Source organism: Lepisosteus oculatus, chromosome 15 (assembly GCF_040954835.1).
Source record: "Lepisosteus oculatus isolate fLepOcu1 chromosome 15, fLepOcu1.hap2, whole genome shotgun sequence".
Taxonomy (NCBI): domain Eukaryota; kingdom Metazoa; phylum Chordata; class Actinopteri; order Semionotiformes; family Lepisosteidae; genus Lepisosteus; species Lepisosteus oculatus.
The window spans coordinates 25,715,365-25,737,363 of NC_090710.1; the positions used below are offsets into that span (position 1 = coordinate 25,715,365).

The 21,999-nt window shown below is 39.9% G+C and overlaps 1 protein-coding gene across 3 annotated transcripts in view; it reads left to right on the forward strand.

Annotated features, from left to right (window-relative positions):
* Positions 1–21,999, forward strand: part of arhgef7b (Rho guanine nucleotide exchange factor (GEF) 7b) — a 49,389-nt gene that overhangs the window by 19,334 nt on the left and 8,056 nt on the right. For 2 of the 3 annotated variants that reach the window (XM_015364147.2, XM_015364148.2), the window contains 13 exons: positions 4,421–4,515; positions 6,050–6,145; positions 6,653–6,775; positions 9,641–9,779; positions 11,172–11,231; positions 13,491–13,637; positions 14,419–14,505; positions 14,803–14,881; positions 15,594–15,733; positions 16,482–16,706; positions 17,412–17,505; positions 18,763–18,852; positions 20,238–20,414. In XM_015364147.2, the coding sequence (XP_015219633.2) occupies positions 4,421–4,515; positions 6,050–6,145; positions 6,653–6,775; positions 9,641–9,779; positions 11,172–11,231; positions 13,491–13,637; positions 14,419–14,505; positions 14,803–14,881; positions 15,594–15,733; positions 16,482–16,706; positions 17,412–17,505; positions 18,763–18,852; positions 20,238–20,414 (1,552 nt within the window). The remainder of the gene's footprint in view (positions 1–4,420; positions 4,516–6,049; positions 6,146–6,652; positions 6,776–9,640; positions 9,780–11,171; positions 11,232–13,490; positions 13,638–14,418; positions 14,506–14,802; positions 14,882–15,593; positions 15,734–16,481; positions 16,707–17,411; positions 17,506–18,762; positions 18,853–20,237; positions 20,415–21,999) is intronic. The other variant, XM_006639164.3, reaches the window with a different exon arrangement.

Below are 21,999 nucleotides of genomic sequence, written 5' to 3' on the forward strand. Positions count from 1 at the left end.
ATTTCTCACCAACTATCACGAGCAATGAATGGACACAGTTTTTGCTAGAGAGTTTTTACCAACATTACCGGCTGTGAGCTACCAGACATCCAGGATGTCTACTCAGCTAGATGTCTTAAGAAGTCCAGGACCCCAGTCATCCAAATCACAAACTGTTTTCTCTCTTACCGTCCGGTAAACGGTACTGAAGCATTTGAAGACTAACAGATTACGGAACAGCTTCTACCTCCAGGCAAGACTGCTAAATAGCCAAGCTGCAGTTTGTTCAGCAAATCACCCGTAACCGTAAACATACAGTTTTCATTGTATTCGGCATACTGCACCACTTGGACATAATGTATTGCATACAACGTACATACTGTATTGTTGTGCATTTGATAAATAAACTTTGATTTGAGTCATCCTGTGCTGTATTATTACGCAAGAATATTTCACTATGGATTCTTGTGTACATATTGTTGGTATTCACACGTTTGTGTGGCCAGGCAGCACCACTTTGTGGCTGTATACAACTGTGGAAAACCATGAAAAATATATAATTTATTAAAAGAAAACATTTTTTCCTAGAAACAGCTCTGATTGCTAGACTAGAAAACATATTCACACAGGTTTTGCTTCAGTTCGTTAGGCTTGAAACAATGTATTAAGATGCTAGCCATTCACACTTTATGTTCCTTTGGAAGTGGCCTGGAGTTCATTTTCTGGGTTCACTTCCTCATTTGTAGGGAACTCGCTTCACTTGTGTTCACACAGCAGTAATCAAGGAAGAAGCTTTTTTTGACCTTTTAAACTCAGTGTTTATCGTGTTAGTAACATTAGTCACACTGTCAAATCCTTAGGACCTCTTTATTTTAGATTTCATTTGGTGAATCTTTTTTTATCACCCTGCATTGTTCACTGCTTTTAATAAACCGTTTCTCTTTTGGCCCCTGACGCCTTTGTTTTTTGTGTGTTTTTCAAGCTCCATCTGCATGACCGAATTTCTAAAAGGACTGCTCTCTCCTGTCTTACCTATTTCATTCTCCTGGGTGTTGTTATCCACCGCATTCTCTGGAATAACAAGAAAGTGTTTTTTCCTCAACTGTTAAATAATTCATTTCCTGTATGCAGATGAACCAGTACCTTTTTTTGGCCAGACAAACTGCACAACAAACAACACCTCTTCTAGTGGTCCAGTTTGGCTCTATTTGATTTGTTTGACTATCCGGCTTTGATATTTACATTGATTTCCATATAAACTGAAACAGACTATGTAAATGACAGATGCCTTAAGACGCCGTATAGCACTGGGCCAGTCAAATTGATTCAGTTTTGGTTTGGAATGATACATCAGTTTCATATTTTCTAGCCTTTCCTTTCTACAAGTATTGAAAAATACCAATCAATTAATTTAGTTGTGTAAAATAAAGGAGATCACTTACAAAAATGTATAGAAAACAATATTCAAATGTGTCTGCATTCGTCATGGCAAGGGTGAGACATGTGCCCATTCATTTGCAAGAGAATTATTTTAATTTTATTTTTATACTTTGTGTTTCTTGAGATGCATTTGCAGAAATAACACCTCTTTCTAAGGACACATCGTCTTCGCCAGAGGTTACAATCAAAAGAGCAAACTTACCTTAATTCTTTTAGTTGACAGTACTAACATCATCATTTGTATTTATTTAATACATATTACAATGAAAAAAGTAATCTCATAGCAGTATTTAATATTAATTGCCTACTCTTTATCATTTTACTCATTCAGTTAAAATCAAATCGTAAAATATATGTAAAATCCTTCCATACCATAAAGATTGACCAAAAAAACTTAAGAGCTTTTTTGCCATCTATTTCTAGGCTTTCTTGCGCAGAAGAAAAAGTTAAAAATGAGGAGATTTATAGGTAGAAATTAGTCTTTTAATTAATCATAGATTAATTCATGGAAATTAATTCCACCAGCCATTTATTTAAAAATGTTGAAAATTGGTTTTAGTAACAACAACAAGCAGTTTTAAGAAGTAAACATTTGAACACTAGAATTAAAACCTTTTGACCCCTAAGGGGTGTTAAAATGGAACCTGAAGCAGTCGCAGCTCTGAGATCAGATGTCTGATCAGTCGGTGTAGATCACTTTACACCCTTGGAACGTAGTCCTTAACTTGGCGGTGTTTTCACCAGGGTGGATCATCCTGTTTGCAGGCACTTAATTTCCCCTGTGTTGCTTTTTTTGTCCTCCATATAAAACAGGAGTGTGGCCTGTTTGGTACCAGGTTATGTGCTTGTAATGTCCCAGTGCAGAAGCAGCTGTATGTAGGCAAGTGTCTTCTGTGTCTCAGGAAATCTGCTGAATCTTTATGTGACCACTTTGTCAGAGGTTGTTCCAAGCCCTCTGTCCTTAAGAGGCTTCACAGCTTTCCAATACTAGGGAAAGGGTGATGAGGCCTCCTGAAAGTGGCTGTTTCTGTGTTAAGCTACTTAACAGGTGTTAAGTAGGTGCATTATATGCCAAATGTGAGTAGACTGCCCCCATGAGACAATACAAGCCCCGAAGGAGCTGATGATGAATGTTATATTAATCATGTGGGAAGGAAGGTGTGAATGTTTGGTTTGGAGCTTCAACAGTCAGAATTCAGCACTTCCACACAGCTGACAGTATGGGCACTACAGCATAACCTGCACATGTGTTAAAGGAAAAGTAAAATGGTTTCTCTTTTTTGTTGAAGTCTAATTTCCTTTATGTTACAAACTGAATACTTCTTTTATTTCAACCTGCGTCTGTTTACCCTCTTGGGAACAGAACCTGTGCTGTGTTTCTAGCAATGGAGTAGAAAATGAAAGGATTCAATTTGTAAGTAAGGGAAACAAGATATTTCAACCCCTAGGCATTACACAGGCCTAAAACCTATTAAACACAAATGCATTCAAATAAGCTCATTCACAGACTCTTACTTCATCTTACTGCTGATTTCAGGCCTGTGTTTCATAAGATCTGACAAAAAATTGTTGGTTTTTGGTGTTATAGTAATTTTGCTGTCAGTTTTTACTGAATGACTGAAAGGAGAAGTACAGTATCTTTAATATAGTTGGATCTGAGCTTTATTCAGGCTCACAAAATAGTGAGCTGCGTTACAGTGCTTTGATTTTCTTGGAAAGTGCTCATAAATAAAATTATTATTATATTAGAAATGAAGGCTGAACCTTCTCTTATTTGTGATGGGCCTGCTCCACAGCACTTCAGCGTAAATGGTGCAGTGAACTGTGACAAAGACACCACAGGAGGCATTAATGGTTATTCAGTCACAAGGTTGTAGTGTTCTTTGGAATTGCTGGTTACTGAACACTTAATTTGCCACATACTGACCGACCATAAAGAGTGCAGTGAGCTGGCTTCGACACTTTCTCAGAACACTTCCACAAGGTAAATGATCACTGAACTAGCTTTCACGCATATATGGAATGAACACTGCAGGATTCCTCCTTATACTACTTGTACTTTAGTAGTATGTTTTAATTGGTTCTTTTCTGACAACATTTATCTAGAACCTTCACAAGCAGTCAAGTCCCTTTAAAAATAAAATGCTCTGTATTTGAATTTTAGTTGGTGCACAGCGAATGCTGACGTTCCAGTTTCACAAAGGGAAAGCATGTTAGATTTATAGTGGCTGCACTGTGGATGTCAGTGAAGGCCTCCATTACTCCAGGAAGAAGGAGAAGAATTTAACACTGGAACTCTAGTTAGACAAATGTGGAATAATATCTGCCACTTTTGACGTCTCTCCATTAGATGCGTACCCAGATGCCACTGATCTAGGCCATTATTTAGCTCCATGCTGGTAATGTTGCCTAAATATTGTCACAAAAGGGTTTGACGTAATGCATGTAAATAAAGAGCTTAACAGTCGAGAACTGATGGCCTCATTCTGTCAGGCAGCATTTTTGTTTCTTATTTAGTTGTTATGGTTGACTGAAGAAAAAACAGGAAAGTGTCTTACTGCAAATCTATACTGCTCAAAGCTTTATACGTGCTAATGGATACAGGAGAATTCATCACTGTCGTTTCCTGTTTGGTTTGCTGCCTCCTGTCATGGAGGTCTTTAAAATCCAAAACATTAGACATCGGTTGTGATTTTCAAAAGATTTAAATTGAAAGGGTAATGAAGCTCATGTAATTTTTTAAATAGAAAATGCTTCTCTTAACCTGGAACCTTAAACGCTTCTGAGTCTTCTTGTCTAGAGTTTGTGGTGAAACCTCCTTTCACCCCAATTCACCCTGAATCACAAGTACTGCTTGGTATGATGTTTAAAAAAACAGCAATATGATGCTCTTCTTAAGTACAGTATAGTTTAATATTCACTACACTACCTTTATAGCTAAATAACATGGTATGAAATGAATGGCGACAACGTTTCACAATTAAATTTTCCTCTTCTGCAGGTGCTGCAGAACATTCTAGAAACGGAAACAGAGTATGCGAAGGAGCTCCAGAATCTTCTATCAAATTACCTGCGCTCCTTACAGAGCACGGAGAAGTAAGCTCTCACTGAAGCACAGTAGACAGTGCCTGGACACATTGTGGCCATAATCCATTTGACCCCTCAGGGCCCTAGTTGTGGGTTCGAAGGCTCTCCATCCATTCAGCCTTTTTGGTATTGTTGGTACAGGAGAATATATTGTTCAAGCTCGTTTCAAAGATTCCTAGATGTCGGTTAGAATTTTGCCACTGTCAATAATGAGCTACGTGGCCGTGGAGAATCTCACCCGCATGACTGTCTTCTCTGCTGTGGCATGATTGCAGCTGCCATGAACAGGGTTAAGCTATGGCTTTCCTCCTTTCTGGTGCATCTCATTGGTTTCCAAGTGCTTTTGCAGCTCTCCCTTGGGAAGATGTCCAGTGCACATAGGACATTGACTTCCATAACACCGTACCACATGATATCTTCTCACCTTAAAAAAAATCAGGAACATTTTTCACATTAAGCGCCCTATCCTCGCAATAGCACTGGCCACACTGGGTGAGCATTCAGTCACAGTAAGTCGTGGGTCTTCACCCCTGAAGAGAAACATGTTATTGCTCTCTGCGTTTTACCCTTGAGTCAGTCGGTAGGGGTTTTGTCTGGTTTGAAATACATCTTCAATTGTAATACAGCACATTGTTATCATTAACTATGAGTAGCAACCACACAAAAGGTGATTCCAGTGCTTCAGCAAAGAAAAAACAGAACATTGGAAGAAAAACCTGAAAATATGAAGCCTACAGACAACGTTGAGCAAATCTGTGATATCATGCTTACTTTGAATCCGATTGGGTCTATAGTACATACGTGGAGGACAAAATTAAAGTTTCAAACATGCAACATTAAGTAATAGTTGTCATTCTATATTTTTTTATCCTTTATTTTAGAATATATGCCCTACTGTTAGCTCATCTTTTTAAACAAACTTTATCTATGCTTACATACCTAGAAACACTCAAATATGAGCATTACACAAATACATTCATACCAATAATATACTAACCTATACATACAAGCATTCAAACTCATTTTTGTACACATGCAAATAAGATTGTACTTGAAAATAAGAACAAAATTAACATTTCAAATGCCTGCCAAGAATGCAACCATTGTTTTTTCCAATGTTTTTAATGTCAAAATCACACCCTCGTTAAACATTTTCACATAAAATAGGTGTTTTTGAGAACTGTGTTCTGTGATGAATTACTATGAAGAATGCTGTCCATCTTTACGCTGTAAGATTTTGGTGTGGGGCTTTTTTTGTGTGCTCACAGACACTTGCAGATTATTAGTTTGTGATGACCCACATTACTGAGACATTTTAAGAAGTATTCTATTACTGGTATCTGTGTACTACTCCCTTTATAGAGCAAAGATTTCATTCTTCGATGGGATCTGTTTGTTGGTTTTCATAAACTGAAACATTTTTGTAATGAAAGAACTCCTTTCTTTCCTGTTCTATTAACTCAGGTGTTAGGGCACTAACGTTCAGGATTGGTTTTAGTTCTCTCCTGCAATCCAGGTCTCATTTGCTTTCTGATTCATACAGGATAAGCTCTTCAGACATCACTCACATTCTGGGAAACCTGGAAGAAATCAGCACTTTCCAGCAAATGCTTGTCCAGACTCTGGAGGAATGCACAAAGTAGGTGTCCTTTGTTTAATTCAGTGTCTAGTCAAGGATTCACCATCACTGGTTTATTTTGTGACAGGTGTTTTAAATTTAATTCTAGAGCTTTTTCCTGCAAAGATTTATTTGAAAGTAACAGTCTGCTAGCCTTCTCTCTTGAAACACCAAGGTACACAAGTGAAATGTGGCTTTCAGTAAAGGGAAAGAGGGGACATCTGGTGTTCAGTTGTGGTAATGCAGCTATCCTGATGTGCATGAGCTGTTTCCTTTCTGTGAAGCAGTGCAGCTTAGATAACTAAGGATTATTTTTGGATTTAGAAAAATTAAAAATATACTTTTTAAATTGTAGTCTTCCTTGGCCTTGCTGCTGTCACCTTACTCCTATGGTAGGGGGTTCCAGTTTGTGAGAACTGTTATCAGAGTGTAGAACCTCAACTGTTCACTGCACACCGACGTACTTCGACAAACATGACTGGGCAGAATGAAAAGCTCAGTGATGTTGTGTGCTTTGTGTGTGGGCAGATTGCCGGAGGCCCAGCAGAGGGTGGGTGGTTTTTTTCTGAATCTCATGCCCCAGATGAAGAACCTCTACGTTGCCTATTGTGCCAATCACCCTTCAGCTGTCCATGTCCTCACAGAGCACAGGTACGTTGGAACAGGTGTTTTCACTCGCCTTGTGTAGTGGGGTGCATATTGTCCTGGAACTAACACCGTTTAAACCCTTTTCATTCCATTTCTGTGGGTGTGCCTCTTTGTTTTCCTGAAAGAGTTAACAAAAAAAAAACTCCACAAAGGTTCTTAAGCTCCTCCTCATTACCTCAGACCCAGCACAGCATGATGTCAAAGGCAGACGTGTGATACTAAGGATTTTGGGCTAAACCGGATCTGAGAGAGGTGTCTGTCATTTGCTGGATTTTTGTGACCCATCAGAATGCGCTGTTTGTGCAGAAGTGCGAGGCCCGTGAGTTCGGAGAGCTCATGCTCTATATACTACAAACAAAGCTCCAGGCAGGACATGTAAGTCATTCCTATTGAGCTTTCATTTGGCGGCGAGAAGATTGAAAAGCTGCCATCTCCTACATCTGACAGACTGCTGCCTTTGGAAAGCTTTCTGTGTTTCACTTGTCTTTCTTTGGTGAGCTTCGATTGTAAAGATCAGACACAGGGTTTTCCAAAGTCAATAACGTTTGAATCGCTTTTGAAAAGTGATTGCAGTTGCAAAACAAAAAGACCAGATGTTCAATATCCAGTAAAAGAGTAGTACAAACTCAATACAATTATCTGTAAAGACTGTAGAGCCACTATATTTCCTTATGTTATTGTGGTGTTGTAATATTAATATAATTTATTTGTAAGAAAGTGTTCAGATTTGTTTTATTTTCATTATAAAGCTGGGTGAAATGCAAAAAATAAGCACACTTTTATCAGTATTTTCATTTGTTTACAGTAAAAAGTGGTTATGTACCACATACATTATAATGATTATGATCGATGCAGGATAAACTAAATGAGGTGTCTGGTCTTTGATAACCATCATTTGTAACTGACACCACACATCATTTCAGTAAGTACAGTGGATTGAAGTTATAGTTTATGTTGTAGTGTAAAACTAGTGCTTGTGCAGTAGAGGCTCATCCCATTGGCTGTTAGTGTTTGTCCTTTCCGCAGTGAATGTTCCAGGGGATTCGTCGAAAGCAGACAACATCACAAAAGAGGAATTTTCGGCTTTAGCAGTCCTATGTATAACTATTTATTTTTACAGTTCAGCCCCAGACGTACTGTAGAAGCTCTGGTACAGGGTGGTTTTAATGGAAAATGCATATGTGGTAACACAGGTGTAATCTAACCAAGAACCACTGAACAGTGCTAATGTCCATATACTGCCGCCCCAATGCAGCATTAAGGAGTGATATTTATGTGTTCATGCTAATGACATTTAGAGAACACGGTATTTAAAGTCACAGTATTTTTGTTTACTGTGTAAGTATATTAAGAAACAATAAAATTAAATATTTGATCTCATAAACGAATGAGGCTGTGCTCTAGGCTTTCTTTTAATACTTTAGAAATGCAGTAAATAGGGTTGGACATATTAGAGATGTACTATACTGCACACAACTTCCATGCGAGAAGTGATGGTTCTGTACTGTTACAGAAATATACGAATGTTTGTAGTGACACATTTCAATGTTAAATTGACAAAAAACACTTTTTAATTTCAAGTAACAATAGTGTACAATGATTAAATCTTCTTTTATTTAGGTTGCATTAGAGCAGTTAAGACATTCTATTTTGTAGCCAAACGTGGCTTGGGGTTCATGACTGCAATGACTGCATCTCTGTGTCTCATCTAAGTACAAGAGCTTTTATTAATCCCACATATACAGTAAACCTGTAAGCAGTTTAAAGGGAGATTTGCACAACGGGCAGAGTACCACAGGCGTTGGGATAGGGTGAACATGCAGAAGACGGACAGTATCAGCAAAAACATATGTTTCTGAATAATCACTATTTAATTCACGCAAGTGATAGATTATTTTCCCCCATAAACTCCTTCCTACCAGAGCGTTTGTGTGCCACACGTACCAGTTAAAACAGTATATGGGAGTTTAATCTGATCTTGATCAAAATCCTTCACTGTTTCACCCCTTAAAGGTGATGTGAAAAGACAAACAACAATAAAAAACATTTTGTACAACTTAATTTCCAAGTACATCATAGTAATAGCCTATATCTGAGCAAATCCCAAAGTGCTCGCTAAGTAATTATTAATTTTAAAGTATTGTTAGACCTTGGATGACTTCTAATCATTAGGCATGGATTCCCAATTGGCACATGGAGGTAATAATTCCTTACACTTATATAGCACTTTTCTATACACTCTACTCAAAGTGCTTTATGGGTAATGGGGACTCTTCTCCGCCACCACCAATGTGCAGCCCCACCTTGATGATGCGACAGCAGCCATAGTGTGCCAGAACGCTCACTTCACACCAGCTATTAGTGGGGAGGAGAACAGAGTGATGAAGCCAGTTCATAGATGGGGATTATTAGGGGATTGGTAAAGGCCAATGGGAAATTTAGCCAGGACACCAGGATTAACATCCATACTCGTTTCGAGAAACACCCTTGGATTTTTAATGACCACAGAGAGTCAGGAGATCATTTTTTACAGGATGTCACCTTTTTACAGTATAGTATTCCCATCACTATTCGGGGCATTAGGACCCACACAGACAGCAGGGTGAGCGCCCCCTACTGGCCCCACTAACACCTCTTCCAGAGATAATCCCACATCATTTGTCAGCAAAGAAAGACCCTTTGTTCTCATGACAAAAACCTGGCAAAAGGATTATGGGAGTGGTCAATAGACCAGCTGCATTTATTCCAGTCGGTTTGGGGGAGCACTGCTGCCTGCCGTCTGGCAGGTGTGGAGGATGAGCAGCGGATGGGAACGGCCGCGCCCTTTCTGCTCTGCCTAAGCGGTTTCCTTTGCGTTTCTTCCGGCAGCGAAGAGCTGGGAGAGTTCATGGAGCTGAAAGGTGCCAGCAGTCCGGGGATCCTGGTGCTGACAACGGGCCTCAGCAAGCCCTTCATGAGACTGGACAAGTACCCCACGCTGCTGAGGGAGCTGGAGCGACACATGGAGGTGCGCACATGGGTGATTCCTCATCTCACGCCACTACCGCTGTAGCCTGAGTGAATGAAGGTCTGGTCTCTGGTCTTAGTGATCAGTGATCCCGAAGAATGGCGGCATGAGATACTGGGGCATATTTAACAACGTAATCATATGATTTATGGATATTAATTACTTTCAGGTTGTGTTTTATTTCGTTTTTTTTCTTACCATTTGTTATTTTGTAATTCAATAGAAATGTTCTCTTAACAGTCTTGCTCACCTGTGGTAAGATGAAGGGAGACAGGAGAATGGATGTAACGTGAGCATTGTACACAGACCCCCGTTTTTCTGCATTGGACTTCAGAGCACAGTGTGATACTGACCTTTGCTAGCAATCTACACCAGAGAGGAACCGAGTTCTGAAAATATCCTTTATTCGGGGAGCTAATTAAGTGGAACAGTATTTCAGAGCCCTTAATGAATTATCCTTTAAAGCTTGTTCATCTCAGCAACACGTAATTGTCTTGTCACAGACTCTCAGGGTCTTCTGTTGGTGTGTAGTGCTCTAATGTAAGCATCAGCCACAGCAAGCCGAGAATAACAAATACAAAAACCAGGAAGTAGAGCAAAAAGAGGATGAGATCCAAACAGTTCCTTTAAAGACAGTGATTGCTGTCACCTTCATTGACAAATAGATGGAGCTCTGAAAGTTTCACTTTATAATGATTCAGCTCCTGAGTCAGCACAGAGTAGATGAGGGCCTTGTGTTGTCCCTGCAACACAAACAAGATTCTCTTTCTGAAAAGAACACTTGACCACATATTTGAACAACAACAACAACAACACCAACACCAACAACAACAAACAGAGGGATTTAGAACACAAATAGTTTCTTGGGTCTTTTCCTATGTTATCCCCACATTAGGAAAGACAGTATGCTAAGTTTCATTTGCATTATTTAACATCCATTTATCATTCTCCGGTATTTTTTGGAAAATAAATTATTGTTAATCGGAATTTTATAAGAATAAAGTGCATATAAGTGCACAAATGAAATAAATACAAATGAAAAACTTTAAAATAACACCAGTAAACTATAAGCATTTAGTACAGTATACTTACAGCCCTCATAATTCTACTTTTGTGCAAGTGCAAGTTTGCATTTCAACAGATCTGTGCCTGGTTCTTTTCCTGTGATCCTATTTTATGCATGTGTATTCCTAAAGACCTGAAGATTTGACCTTACAAATTAAACTGAGTTTCATGGCCTGAATTCCATGTATGAGTGACGGTCAGTTTTGGATGTGGATGTACAGAACAGTCTCCTTCACTGGGAATATTGTAACATTTTGCATTGAACTTTTTTAAATTTAGAATCTGTTAAATTGAAATTTGACATTCTCCATGTTCTTCTCTTTGAAGGATTATCACCCGGACCGACCTGAGATTCAGAAATGCATGACAGCCTTTAAAAATCTTTCTGTAAGTCACTAACGTTTTGCATCTACCCTAAGGCTTATTTTCCAGGTAGACGTAGGGCACTATGAAACCATATTTTTTGTATACATTGCATTCCTATCCATGTTCTTGTGAATTTTTGTGTTTCCGTTAATTCATATATTAACAATAGATTTTCAGTACATTGCATGATGCTGTAAATTGTTATTATTTAAAACAAGTTCAACTCTCCTAACTGTGTAGTTGCTTGGGAGCTGTAGTTCTTATATTTGTTTCAGTAATGTGATTTGCTGAGAGTTTTTAAAGCATTGCAAGTCTGGCACTAGAAGTGTATTTTGTTGAGGTGCTTTTGACATCCAATCAATCTGCTTCCAAAGATTAAAATGTCTTTCGACTAAGCTGCTTTCTCTAATTGAATGTTACAGTACTGAGAAAATGCTAGATATAGGGCTGGCACAAAATATATTTATTTGGAAAAGCACAGGTGGTAGCAACCCTTCTACTTTGCCAGCTGCATATTATGTAAAAACCAGTCAGGTTATTTTTGCCCAGCTAGCAAAAGTCTAGTCTAGTGATCGCTGCCCCTGATCTGTGATGTCTATAATATACCGTAATGAATTAAGTACAGTACACCAGTATTGTGTACGTTACACACTTGATGCATTAAGTAGCAATTGTTTTGGGGCTTGGCTGTGTCTTGTCACATGATTGTGATTTGCTAGTTTGCTGTGAGTCTAGTAGGATATTTAAATTATAAATTAAACACCCTCCGAACTGTTTTAATTGGTTTCACCAGCAGCGCTGAAGCTCTGCTCTGTAGATCTAGAAGGCCAGTTCCTTTATTATTGGCATCACACACATTTGTACTCCCTGTGTTCTCTGTGAGCTGTTCCTTTGTTGCAAGGCCATATCTTCTGCACACAGCCTCCCTTTCTGTTCCAGACTAACTGATCAGTTCATCTTGCAGAATAGGCTTTGAGAGATTCAGATGAACAGAGTTTTTTCTGTTTTATTAAATGGCTGCCAATACGGTTTGGCCGCACAACTGTTAACTTTTTTTCCCCCATTCTTTCTTTGGTTACTGTGCACATTTTTCTGAATGGGAGATTATTCTTGCTGGTAGGCTTCTGGAGTGCATTTGTGTCAGTGCTTTTGTTCTTCTTACCAGTTGTTCGTTCAGTTGAGAACACATAACAGTGAGGGGGATCTTTAGTTTTGCAAAGTAAGCCAAGAGATTCTGGCTTAACAACAGAGAATTGTTGCTCTCATCTCATTTAGCTGAACCAGCTTAGATCTGGGGGAAGTACTGGCTAAAGGGATAGGGCTGCTGACAGTTGTCTTTAGTGCAATTCTGATACTTTGTCACACAATTCTAGGTAAAATGTAAAACTTGACACTTTTTCCCTTCTGAAATTGTAGTTTTTTAAGATCTGGTTGTGGTTGAGGTGGGTGGCATGGTGGCGCTCTGGCGCACATTGCTGTCTCACAGAGTTGGGGCCCAGGATTTAATTCTGGACTGGGGTGCTCTCTGCGTGAAGATTGTATGTTCTCCCCGTGTTCACGTGGGTTTTCGCCGGGTGCTCCAGTTTCCTCCTACAGCCAAGAGATGTACAGGTAGGCGAATTGGCTTCTGGGAAATCTGGCCCTGGTGTGAGTGCGTGCGGGTGTCTGTGTCTGGAATGACGCCCATCCTGGGTGTGTCCTGCTGTGTGCCTGTTGCTTCCTGGGATAGGGCCCGGCTCCCCCTTGACCTGGTGTTGGATACAGCAGTGAGAAAATGGATGCATGGTTGTGCTTAAGTGTACTTCTGTGATAGTTGATATGTATGTGCTTTGCATGTAGTATTTACTATAGTAAATGCTATTATCTAAGCACATCTATATCATAATAAAAGCCATTAATCTAAGCTCTCATTTTCTCTGGTGGTAGCCAGTCTCTTTAGAGAAATTCGTTTGCAGTACCTAGTTTTTAAGTCGTGTGCAGAGTACCGTTTAAATGCGCAGTCCTGTGAGCAGAAACGTCAACTGAGAATAATTTGTTTTTTACAGTTACGACATAACTAAATGTGCTCTAAAATGCTCTAAATGTGGACGTGGAAGTCCCCAGCTTGGATAAAAGTTTGAGCAAACCTTCTCAGTGTACAGAAGGATCTTATACGCACACCACAGTGTTAGAGGTCCCGTATACTGTACCTGGACCTGGTGTTGCAGCAGTGCTCTGCACTGTTCGAAGGTGAAGATGCCTCTGTAGTTAATGAGCTATACGTGATGGTTCCTGTGACAGGCACAGTGTCAGGAGGTGCGCAAGAGGAAGGAGCTGGAGCTGCAGATCCTGACAGAGTCGATTCGGAGCTGGGAGGGAGAAGACATTAAGACCCTGGGCTCTGTCATCTACATGTCCCACGTCATGATCCAGTGTACCGGAAGTGAGGTAGATCACTGTTAAAATCACGACTTTGCCTTTTCAGTCAACCTTTGTCTCAGTTGTCACCAACGGGCTACTTGTCTGGTCACTCTTGCTATCATGGGATGTGGCCACCTGCAACCACCAACAGACTAGAATCAAAGGCTGAGAGCATCGAGGCAAAGATATAAAAGCATATATATTTTTGTACAATTGATATAATAAGATCCCGAGAATACCTTTTGATTCTATTCCTTAAGGTATGCTGCGGATGTTCAGTAAAATATCCACAGATGTAATTTGTTATGTTAAGCTCAGAAAGAAACCTGTTTAAAAAGTTCATTATTCCTATATAACCGTGTAGTTGTCTGGACAAACTGTTGATCCCCGAAAGTGGGGGATTTTGCGGAAAGAGGGGGGATTTGTGTTCTTGCAATTGTTTGCCATTTTTTCCTTTCCATGATTAGCTTGAATTAGTTTCTGCTTCATTTTTTCCTGAAAATTCAGCCCAGCATGGCTTGATACCAGCTCACTCTGAAGTCATGTGAAAGCATCTTAGCACTAGATTAAGTAAACATCAGAAAATGATGATCAGCAACAAGCAACAAGATCAGCATATAGTCCTATAGATAGAAGTCTGGTTTCTCTCCTAATGTCCATGGTTTTGTGAAGTAATTGGAGGTTTTGCATGTTACTGTGTCCATCACTTTTATTGTGGTATGAAATGCATTTATCAATGCTGATTCGTTCTAACCCAGAAATATAAAAATAGCGTTGCAGTTTCTTTTTAATTCACTCTCCTTTTCAGGAAAAAAACGAGCGATACCTCCTGCTGTTTCCACATGTATTATTGATGCTGTCTGCCAGCCCCAGAATGAGTGGCTTCATTTATCAGGTGAGGCACTTCTGTGACTGACAGTGGACCTCTCTCTCACAAGACAGCCTGTGGTCTGTGATTCACTTGATCTTCACATTTGCATCGCTCTGTGGCAGCCTGCAACAATGTGTTTTAACGTTTCTGAAAGAAACAGTACACCAAGTGCAATCGCTAACATGTTTCGTTTAAACTCTCTAGTGAAAGCCCTTGGACACGTTAATCTATGGCTCTGTTTCACAGAATGCTTTTCTGTGGGGCTATCTGCGCCCCCACTGCTGAATATAATGGTAATATGTCATGATTTGCTCTTTCTAGGGTAAACTGCCACTAACAGGAATGACAATCTCCAAACTAGAAGATAGTGAAACTCAGAAAAACGCTTTTGAAATTTCTGGTAAGGTGTAAGCCTATATGAAAGTCAAGCAATTAAAGTGAAGTATGGGTTACTTTTAAAAAATATGCAAGCAGCTGTAATTCCACATTTCTTTGGCCATTACACCAATGGTTATCAACCCTTTTTGATTATGACTCCTCCCGGCATCAGTCATTCCTGATATGCACTCTCAGATTAAACATAAAAGCAAATCTACAATAAAATGTTATTATATAATTGTTCTGAAATGATGTAGTGTTGAGAACCAGCGTGTTGATGGTTCAGCAGACTAAACAGTGAAGCAGATCTCAGCCCCGTGAGGGTGTCGACATTACATGCCGCAAGCCTTGGGGTGAAATGGTTATCAGTTTGCTTCTGGGAAACGTCTGGACAGTCTTTGAGATCTTCCACTTGTCCCAGTACCTTGGGTCAAGAACCATAGCATTAATCCTTACAGACATTACTAATCCTTTCAAATATTATTTACAGATACTGAGCCCAGTTATATACAGCGTTTATGTAGCTATCTGGTTGGGCAAAATGCTAGGAGAAGTTACAAAAAAGCAAATAATGCCTGTTTTCATGCTTGTAGAAATGGAATTAGAGAAGTTTTAAGGTACAAGATAGCTCTGTGGCTATGTCAATGAAACTATCGCCTGACTGACCAATGAAGATGTTCTGCCAGCAAAGTGGCATTTTGTTCTATATGCTGAATATGATTTTTGTGCTGCAGGGAATATGATAGAACGTATACTGGTGTCCTGCAACAACCAGCAGGATCTGCAGGACTGGGTGGACCACCTGCAGAAACAAACTAAAGTCACCACCATGGGCACCCCTACTATCAAACCACAGTCCGTGCCCTGCCACACAGTAAGTCTCAGTGGGTCGAGGGGCTCGAAGTAAATGGAAAGCTGGACTAGAGTGCATTTAAGTTTAGACTTAATCGTGCCGGGAGACCCACGCAAGGCTTTTGTAGTATCCAAAAAAAGGCAGTTGTTCATTAAACACATTGTTTTGTAGTGAGAGAGTAAAGTGGCTGTTTAACATCTTTGTTACAGCTTTGGTGTGCTTTTTTATTGAAAAGGTTTGTCTTTGTTGTTATACAACAGGAGTGAGATGGATATACTGTGGTGGTCTGGTCCTTCTTCCTCCAGGGCGTATTCATTCCCAACTCTGCTGGGCTGGAATAACAAGGGCCCGGAATATAGAGGCTTTTTGATTTGTACCGACTTTATTATCAATAGGAAATTCAGCAATTTTGTAAACACAACTAAGCCTCCCTCCCATACACTGGAGGGATTTTGAAGATTTCTAGCAACTGTTCATGGAGAAAGATTAATTGGTTTAAAAACCGCTGAAGTTCTTTTCCAATTTGTATCACAGATAGGAACCCTGGGTTTGATTGAAAAACCTAAGGAAGAACCTTGTGAAGGTAGAGCAAGCTATATGGTCACAAAGCTTATAAATGTCCAGTATCAGAACAGGAGAAAATACATAGGAATGGTTGCTTTGAATTTCAATGAAAGGTAACGTAATTGAAGCCCGCCAGTTTGGAAGTTATCGAAGGGATTTCCTCTGGAGTGTTAGTGACGTAACTCATCCTTTCTTATCTCCCCAGCTTCCTTCTCACCCGGTCACCCCATCCGGCAGACATTCCGAGAACAGGCCAGTGACAGTGGCGCCGGCCTACCACACTCTCCCGCACCCCTCCTCCCACGGGACCCCCCATAGTACAATGATGTGGGGTCCCCTGGAGCCCCCTAAGACCCAAAAACCATGGAGCCTGAGCTGCCTGCGACCAGCACCTCCACTCCGGCCCTCTGCAGCTCTCGGCTACAAGGAGGTACGTCTTACCGGACTGTTTTGTTTACAGGAATATCAGTCCCACGAAGTAAGGCCTGATTTGCGTCCTGTGAAAAAAAGGGGCTCATCAGCTTTTGTGGTACTGCAAAAAGATGTGTTGCAGAGGTTTCAGTGGCGGGGATTAGAATTTCGTGCCCTTGTGTTTCCAGCCACAAGTTTGTGCAGTTCGCAGTTAAGAAATCTCCTTTCCAGCTTTTTATGAGAATAAGGGATTGGGATAGTAAACAGCTTCCTAGTTGGAAGAAGAGCACAGTATCTGGATGTGAAATGAGGCAAACACCGGGAAAATGCAGGTGAGAGAGCCCAGTGAGGAAACCACTACCTGTATTTTGGGACGGATTCATGGACAGCATGTGCGTCGTTACTACTTGGCTTCCTGAAGCTGTACTGCATGTAAATCTGGCAGGATTTCTGAAACAGATGGCGGACCATGTATCAGATGGTCTGTTCTCGTGCAAGCAGAAATGTAGACATAGAAATTAAATTTGCTGTAACTTCTTTGGTTTCAACATTGAGCCATTAGGCCAGGGTCGACATTGAGTCATTAGCTAAACCCAGTTAAGTGAATGATCCCAGCACCTTGCTCCCTTTCCTCACTCCTTGGCACAGATCTCTCAGCAAGATACATGACATTGTAGCTGGAACAGCAGTTCTCATTCCTTATTTGTTTTTTGCTTTGTCGAAGGATCTCAGTAAAAGCCCTAAAACCATGAAGAAGCTGCTTCCCAAACGCAAGCCAGAGAGGAAACCATCCGACGAGGAGTTTGCCTTGAGGAAAAGTGAGTGCGTCGTTGCTGTCTAGTGCTTTTGACCATGTAATGACAAATTAACTCAGTAAGACCCAGTATGTCCAGATGCTTTTCCTAGCTACTGTCTACAGTGATAGATAATTGTGCTGTTTCTCTAGGCTGAATATAAAAACGTTTACATTAAATTTTCTTCTGTTCAATACTTAAATATTAAACATGGAGAAATTAACTTTACATTTTAGTATATATAACTATACTTTGGTGTGGTTTTATAAAGCAAAACTCTTTATAATGGTTGGACATGGTTAATGACGTAAATGTTTTGAAGATAAGTATGGTGTGTTTCTTTGATTGCAGAGACTGTGTTCACTTATTTCTGATGTTCAAAGAGGTATCACAGTGCATGTGCATTCTTTTGTTTTCTTTTAGTTTAATAACACGCCCTGGGTTGTAGTAAATCTGGAAGCAGAAGTAGTTTGGAAGCAGAAGTTTGTTTCTCCAGTACTGTCTCCACATACGTTATAAACCACCCCTTTTGTGAATGTGTCATCATGCCAAATTATCTCAAAAAATGTTTTTGTTTTAAATGGTTAAGGAGACAATATTTTCAAAATTATAGTTATTAAGAGTCCAAAAAATGTCTTAAAGTGTCGTAAAGTTATGCCCGATGGTTTCAAAGACTAGTTTCTTTTTCTTTTCCATTTGTGTGTCAGGCAATATTGCCTCGGAAGTCAGAACATACAATGACATATTTCTTGATTTGGTTGTGGTGCTTTCTTGTAAGCATTTTCACCAGTAATTTAAATCTCTTTCCCCAACATTTGCAAATAAGAACTGTTAAGTATACAGTCTTGAAACTTATTATGCATTCTGTATTGACAATATAAATCACAGATGAATGATTTCTCTTTCATAAACTGTCACTGATGCTGTCCTTTTAAAAGACACAGGATTGAAACTTTTGAAAGGCTTTAAATGCCTTGAAGAATGTAAAGAATGGTCTCTGGTTTATAATCATTTTTACAGTGTTTGAATTCAGCCTCATTTGAGAGGGCTAATCAGCTGTTCGTCTAAAGGAATTCGGAGGTACTGGGCCAGTCATCACCACCTGCGAACAGTGGACAGTGTTGAATTCTTCTGCGGCTGATCTGGTATTTTGTAGTAGTGGAGCTCAGTGTTGTAGTACAGTGGTACTGTGTGGCTCTGAAGCCAAGATCAAGCCCTTTTGGGGTTAGAGCAGAGCTGCATTCATCACATAAGCGGGGGCTTTTTATTATTTTTTTGCAGGTACGGCAGCATTAGAGGAAGACGCACAAATTCTCAAAGTCATAGAGGCTTACTGCACTAGTGCCAAAACCCGACAGACACTCAATTCAAGTAAGTCCTTAAACTCTGCTTGGTGGCTTTCAACATGTGAAATGTGATCTTTCTTCTCATATACTTGAATTGTTTCGGGTGCATCAACATCTTTTAACGATTAGTTAAGAGTTTGGCGTAAGCCCGAAAGTTGGCAGATATTTCAGAAAATTGGTGCTGGTTCTTGATATAAAAAGAAGAATTGGAATGTAGATCTCTTCATTATTGCTTTGTTAACAAAATGGATTAAATTAAATGTAGATGAAATATTCAGGTTAGTTTAAATTAAACTATTCACAAACGGGTCAGATGGCAGATGGGATTGTGACTGCGCGCTGAAAGTCTTTAAATTATTGCAGCACCTAATGGCTTCTCCTTTCTTAAAATCAGTCTTTATTTCAGATATTTTGTACTTGATGATTTGGAATCGTCCAATAATATATATTTTATTCTTATTTAAACTGTTTCTTATCCATTGCTATTCAAAAACCTGGATGAACGTACTTTACTTAAATGTACAACACACAAGTAAAGATTAATTCCATGCTGAAAAGTAAAAAGAACGATATTGGCTGTGGAAACCAAATCAAAACCAAAATCAAATAATGGAAATATATACATGTCAAATTGGAATTTGAGGTCTTTGAATAAGAAAGCCCCAATGGAGGTTAAATGCACCAGCGTTCGCCATATACAGTAATAGATTTGCCAAGTCATCATTCTGACAATATTTTGAGATTTTCCCCAGATGTCCAGGAAGGATGATGCACAGCACTTAAAGCCAATGATTCAGTTCAGTCCTGAGGTATTAACTGTTATAACGTGAACTTTCTGCAAATTTCCCTTGATGGTCTGTTAGGGGAATGAATATGTCCTACTGTTTGCCTCAGGCTCGTCAGGAAGTCTGCTTTAACCCCTCTCCTTACTTCCTGTACTAACACTGAACATTCACACCTGGTGCTTCTCGGGGTCACTCTGTGGAGCTTAACTTGACTGGATTTTCAATCCCCCCCCCCCGTATTTCCTGTCAAACGTGCCGTCCCACAGGGCACAAAGGGGGGCCTTTTCCACATGATCAGTCTGGGCAGGACTGACTCTTCTGTGATCTGTTTCTGGAGTTTCTTCCGGAGCCCGCAGAGCGAGGCACATTGATCTGCCTCGCTGTCCTGCCACATTTCTAACAGTGTTTTCTCTTCTCCTTCTCTTTTCCCTTCACTTTTCTGTTGCGTTGTTCTCTTTTCTGTTGTTCCGTTTGTCCATTTTCATTTCCTTGTGTTTGTTGCTTTCACTGCCCCCTTTTTTGTTTATTTTGTCCGTTTTACTCCCTCTTTTATATTCCCTTTACCCCCCCACCCCCCCCACCCCACCCATTCCTATGATTTCATATTGCCCACACTACCCCCTAGCATGGCAAGGCACTGACCTGATGCATAATCACGTCTTGGCTGACGATGACCAGTCCAGTCTAGAATCGCTGGGTCGTCGCAGTAGTCTGTCCCGCCTGGAGCCCTCCGACCTCTCAGAAGACTCAGACTATGACAGTATATGGACAGCCCATAGTTACAGAATGGGTTCTACAACTCGTAAGAGCTGCTGCTCATATATCTCTCATCAGAACTAAAGCACTCCTTTTTTTTCCTCCTTTTTGTTACTTAACAACTGCCTGTTGCGTTGACTGTTTACTGTTTCTGTGCCCTTTCCTTTCTGCAGTCGGGTGTTCCCTCTCCCCTGCTTTTGATGCTCTTTCATTTTTGCCCCGTTCTGCTGGGGATGGTGGGGAGTGAGGGTGGGTGGGTCTTGGAATGGGGGCATTCTGACTGAAATTCAGGCGTGCTGTAGAAGAGACGTCTCTAGATTTTGCCGTGTGTAAGTATAGTGTGTCCTGAAGTGAATTTTACCAGTGTATATGCACACACTGTCCCCCTGTATGTGTGGCACGCTTAACGGACTACAATTCATTGGTTCAAAAAAAGATACTAGTGTAGATCACTATGATATACAGGATATATTAAAACTGGCCTTTGTAATAAGTAGGTTTTAAACAGATTTGAACAAAACGAAATATTTTGTCTCGTTTGCCTAAATGAATGATATTCCAGTCCATTTTTAACCATAGAACTGCTTTATTAATTTGTAATACATGAATTTACAGAACTTCAGGAAATGTTTCGTCACTGTCTGGCAAATGTCTGTCAATGTTAGATCCCAGGTACATTTATGTACGACTTGTAGTGCAGTAATATTGCATTCCATTTATGAGTTTGTACTGAATACCCAAGATGACACATTTGTGGCATCCTAGCACGTGTTCCTTCTCTTTGCACTGTTTGTGTCCTTGTTTTCTCTCACTTCAGTATTTATTTCCAATAGTGGTGTAATTAGAGGGCCTTGTTAAGAGTCACAACCTCCTGTACAAAGGACAGGTATTATTCTGTCCTTGTATCGTCAACACATGCAATACACTGCACATAAAACAATTTTGGGATTAAGAAATCACAGTTTAATTGCACATCACTTGACGTGTTGAGGTTACTATCATTTTTTAGCTGTGTTGTTATTCTTAAAGTTTTAAGTCTCAAATAATCTGCCACTACACAATTGTCATTCCCTTAATTTACAGAAGCACTCTTAAAACATCCGCAGTTTATGTGAGGGCTTTTGCTTCTCTAGTAAATGGTATCTTGTCTTGGTTGTCACAGTTGAACACTTACGAAGCTCATACACACACTTGTGAAAGACAGCTCATAATTCAGTATTTAATCTTCTTCAGCATTAATAACAGAAGAATGTAAAACGTAAATTTAGTTGCGAAGAAGTATCTGTTTCCTCTTCCAAAAAGCCCACATCTTCTTAAACGTTTTCTGTGGAAAAATACTTTGGTACCATTCCTTATGGTATGCTGGCATTTGGAGGAAGACAGTACAGAATGAAACACTGTGATGAGAGAAATCTGTGTTTTAGAACCACAGTGTGAACGCTGCAGTTAGTGCTGAAAGAATAGAGTCTACAAACTTTTACAATGAGCTTGTGCTCTACCAATAGGTTTCTTGCAATACAGATATTGTTGTCATAGTGACATGGGTCCTATCATCTGAATAGGACTTTGGTAATATTGTGGTATTTGGGTTTATTTTCCAATTGTTTTCTGGAAAGAGGCTTTCTATCTTG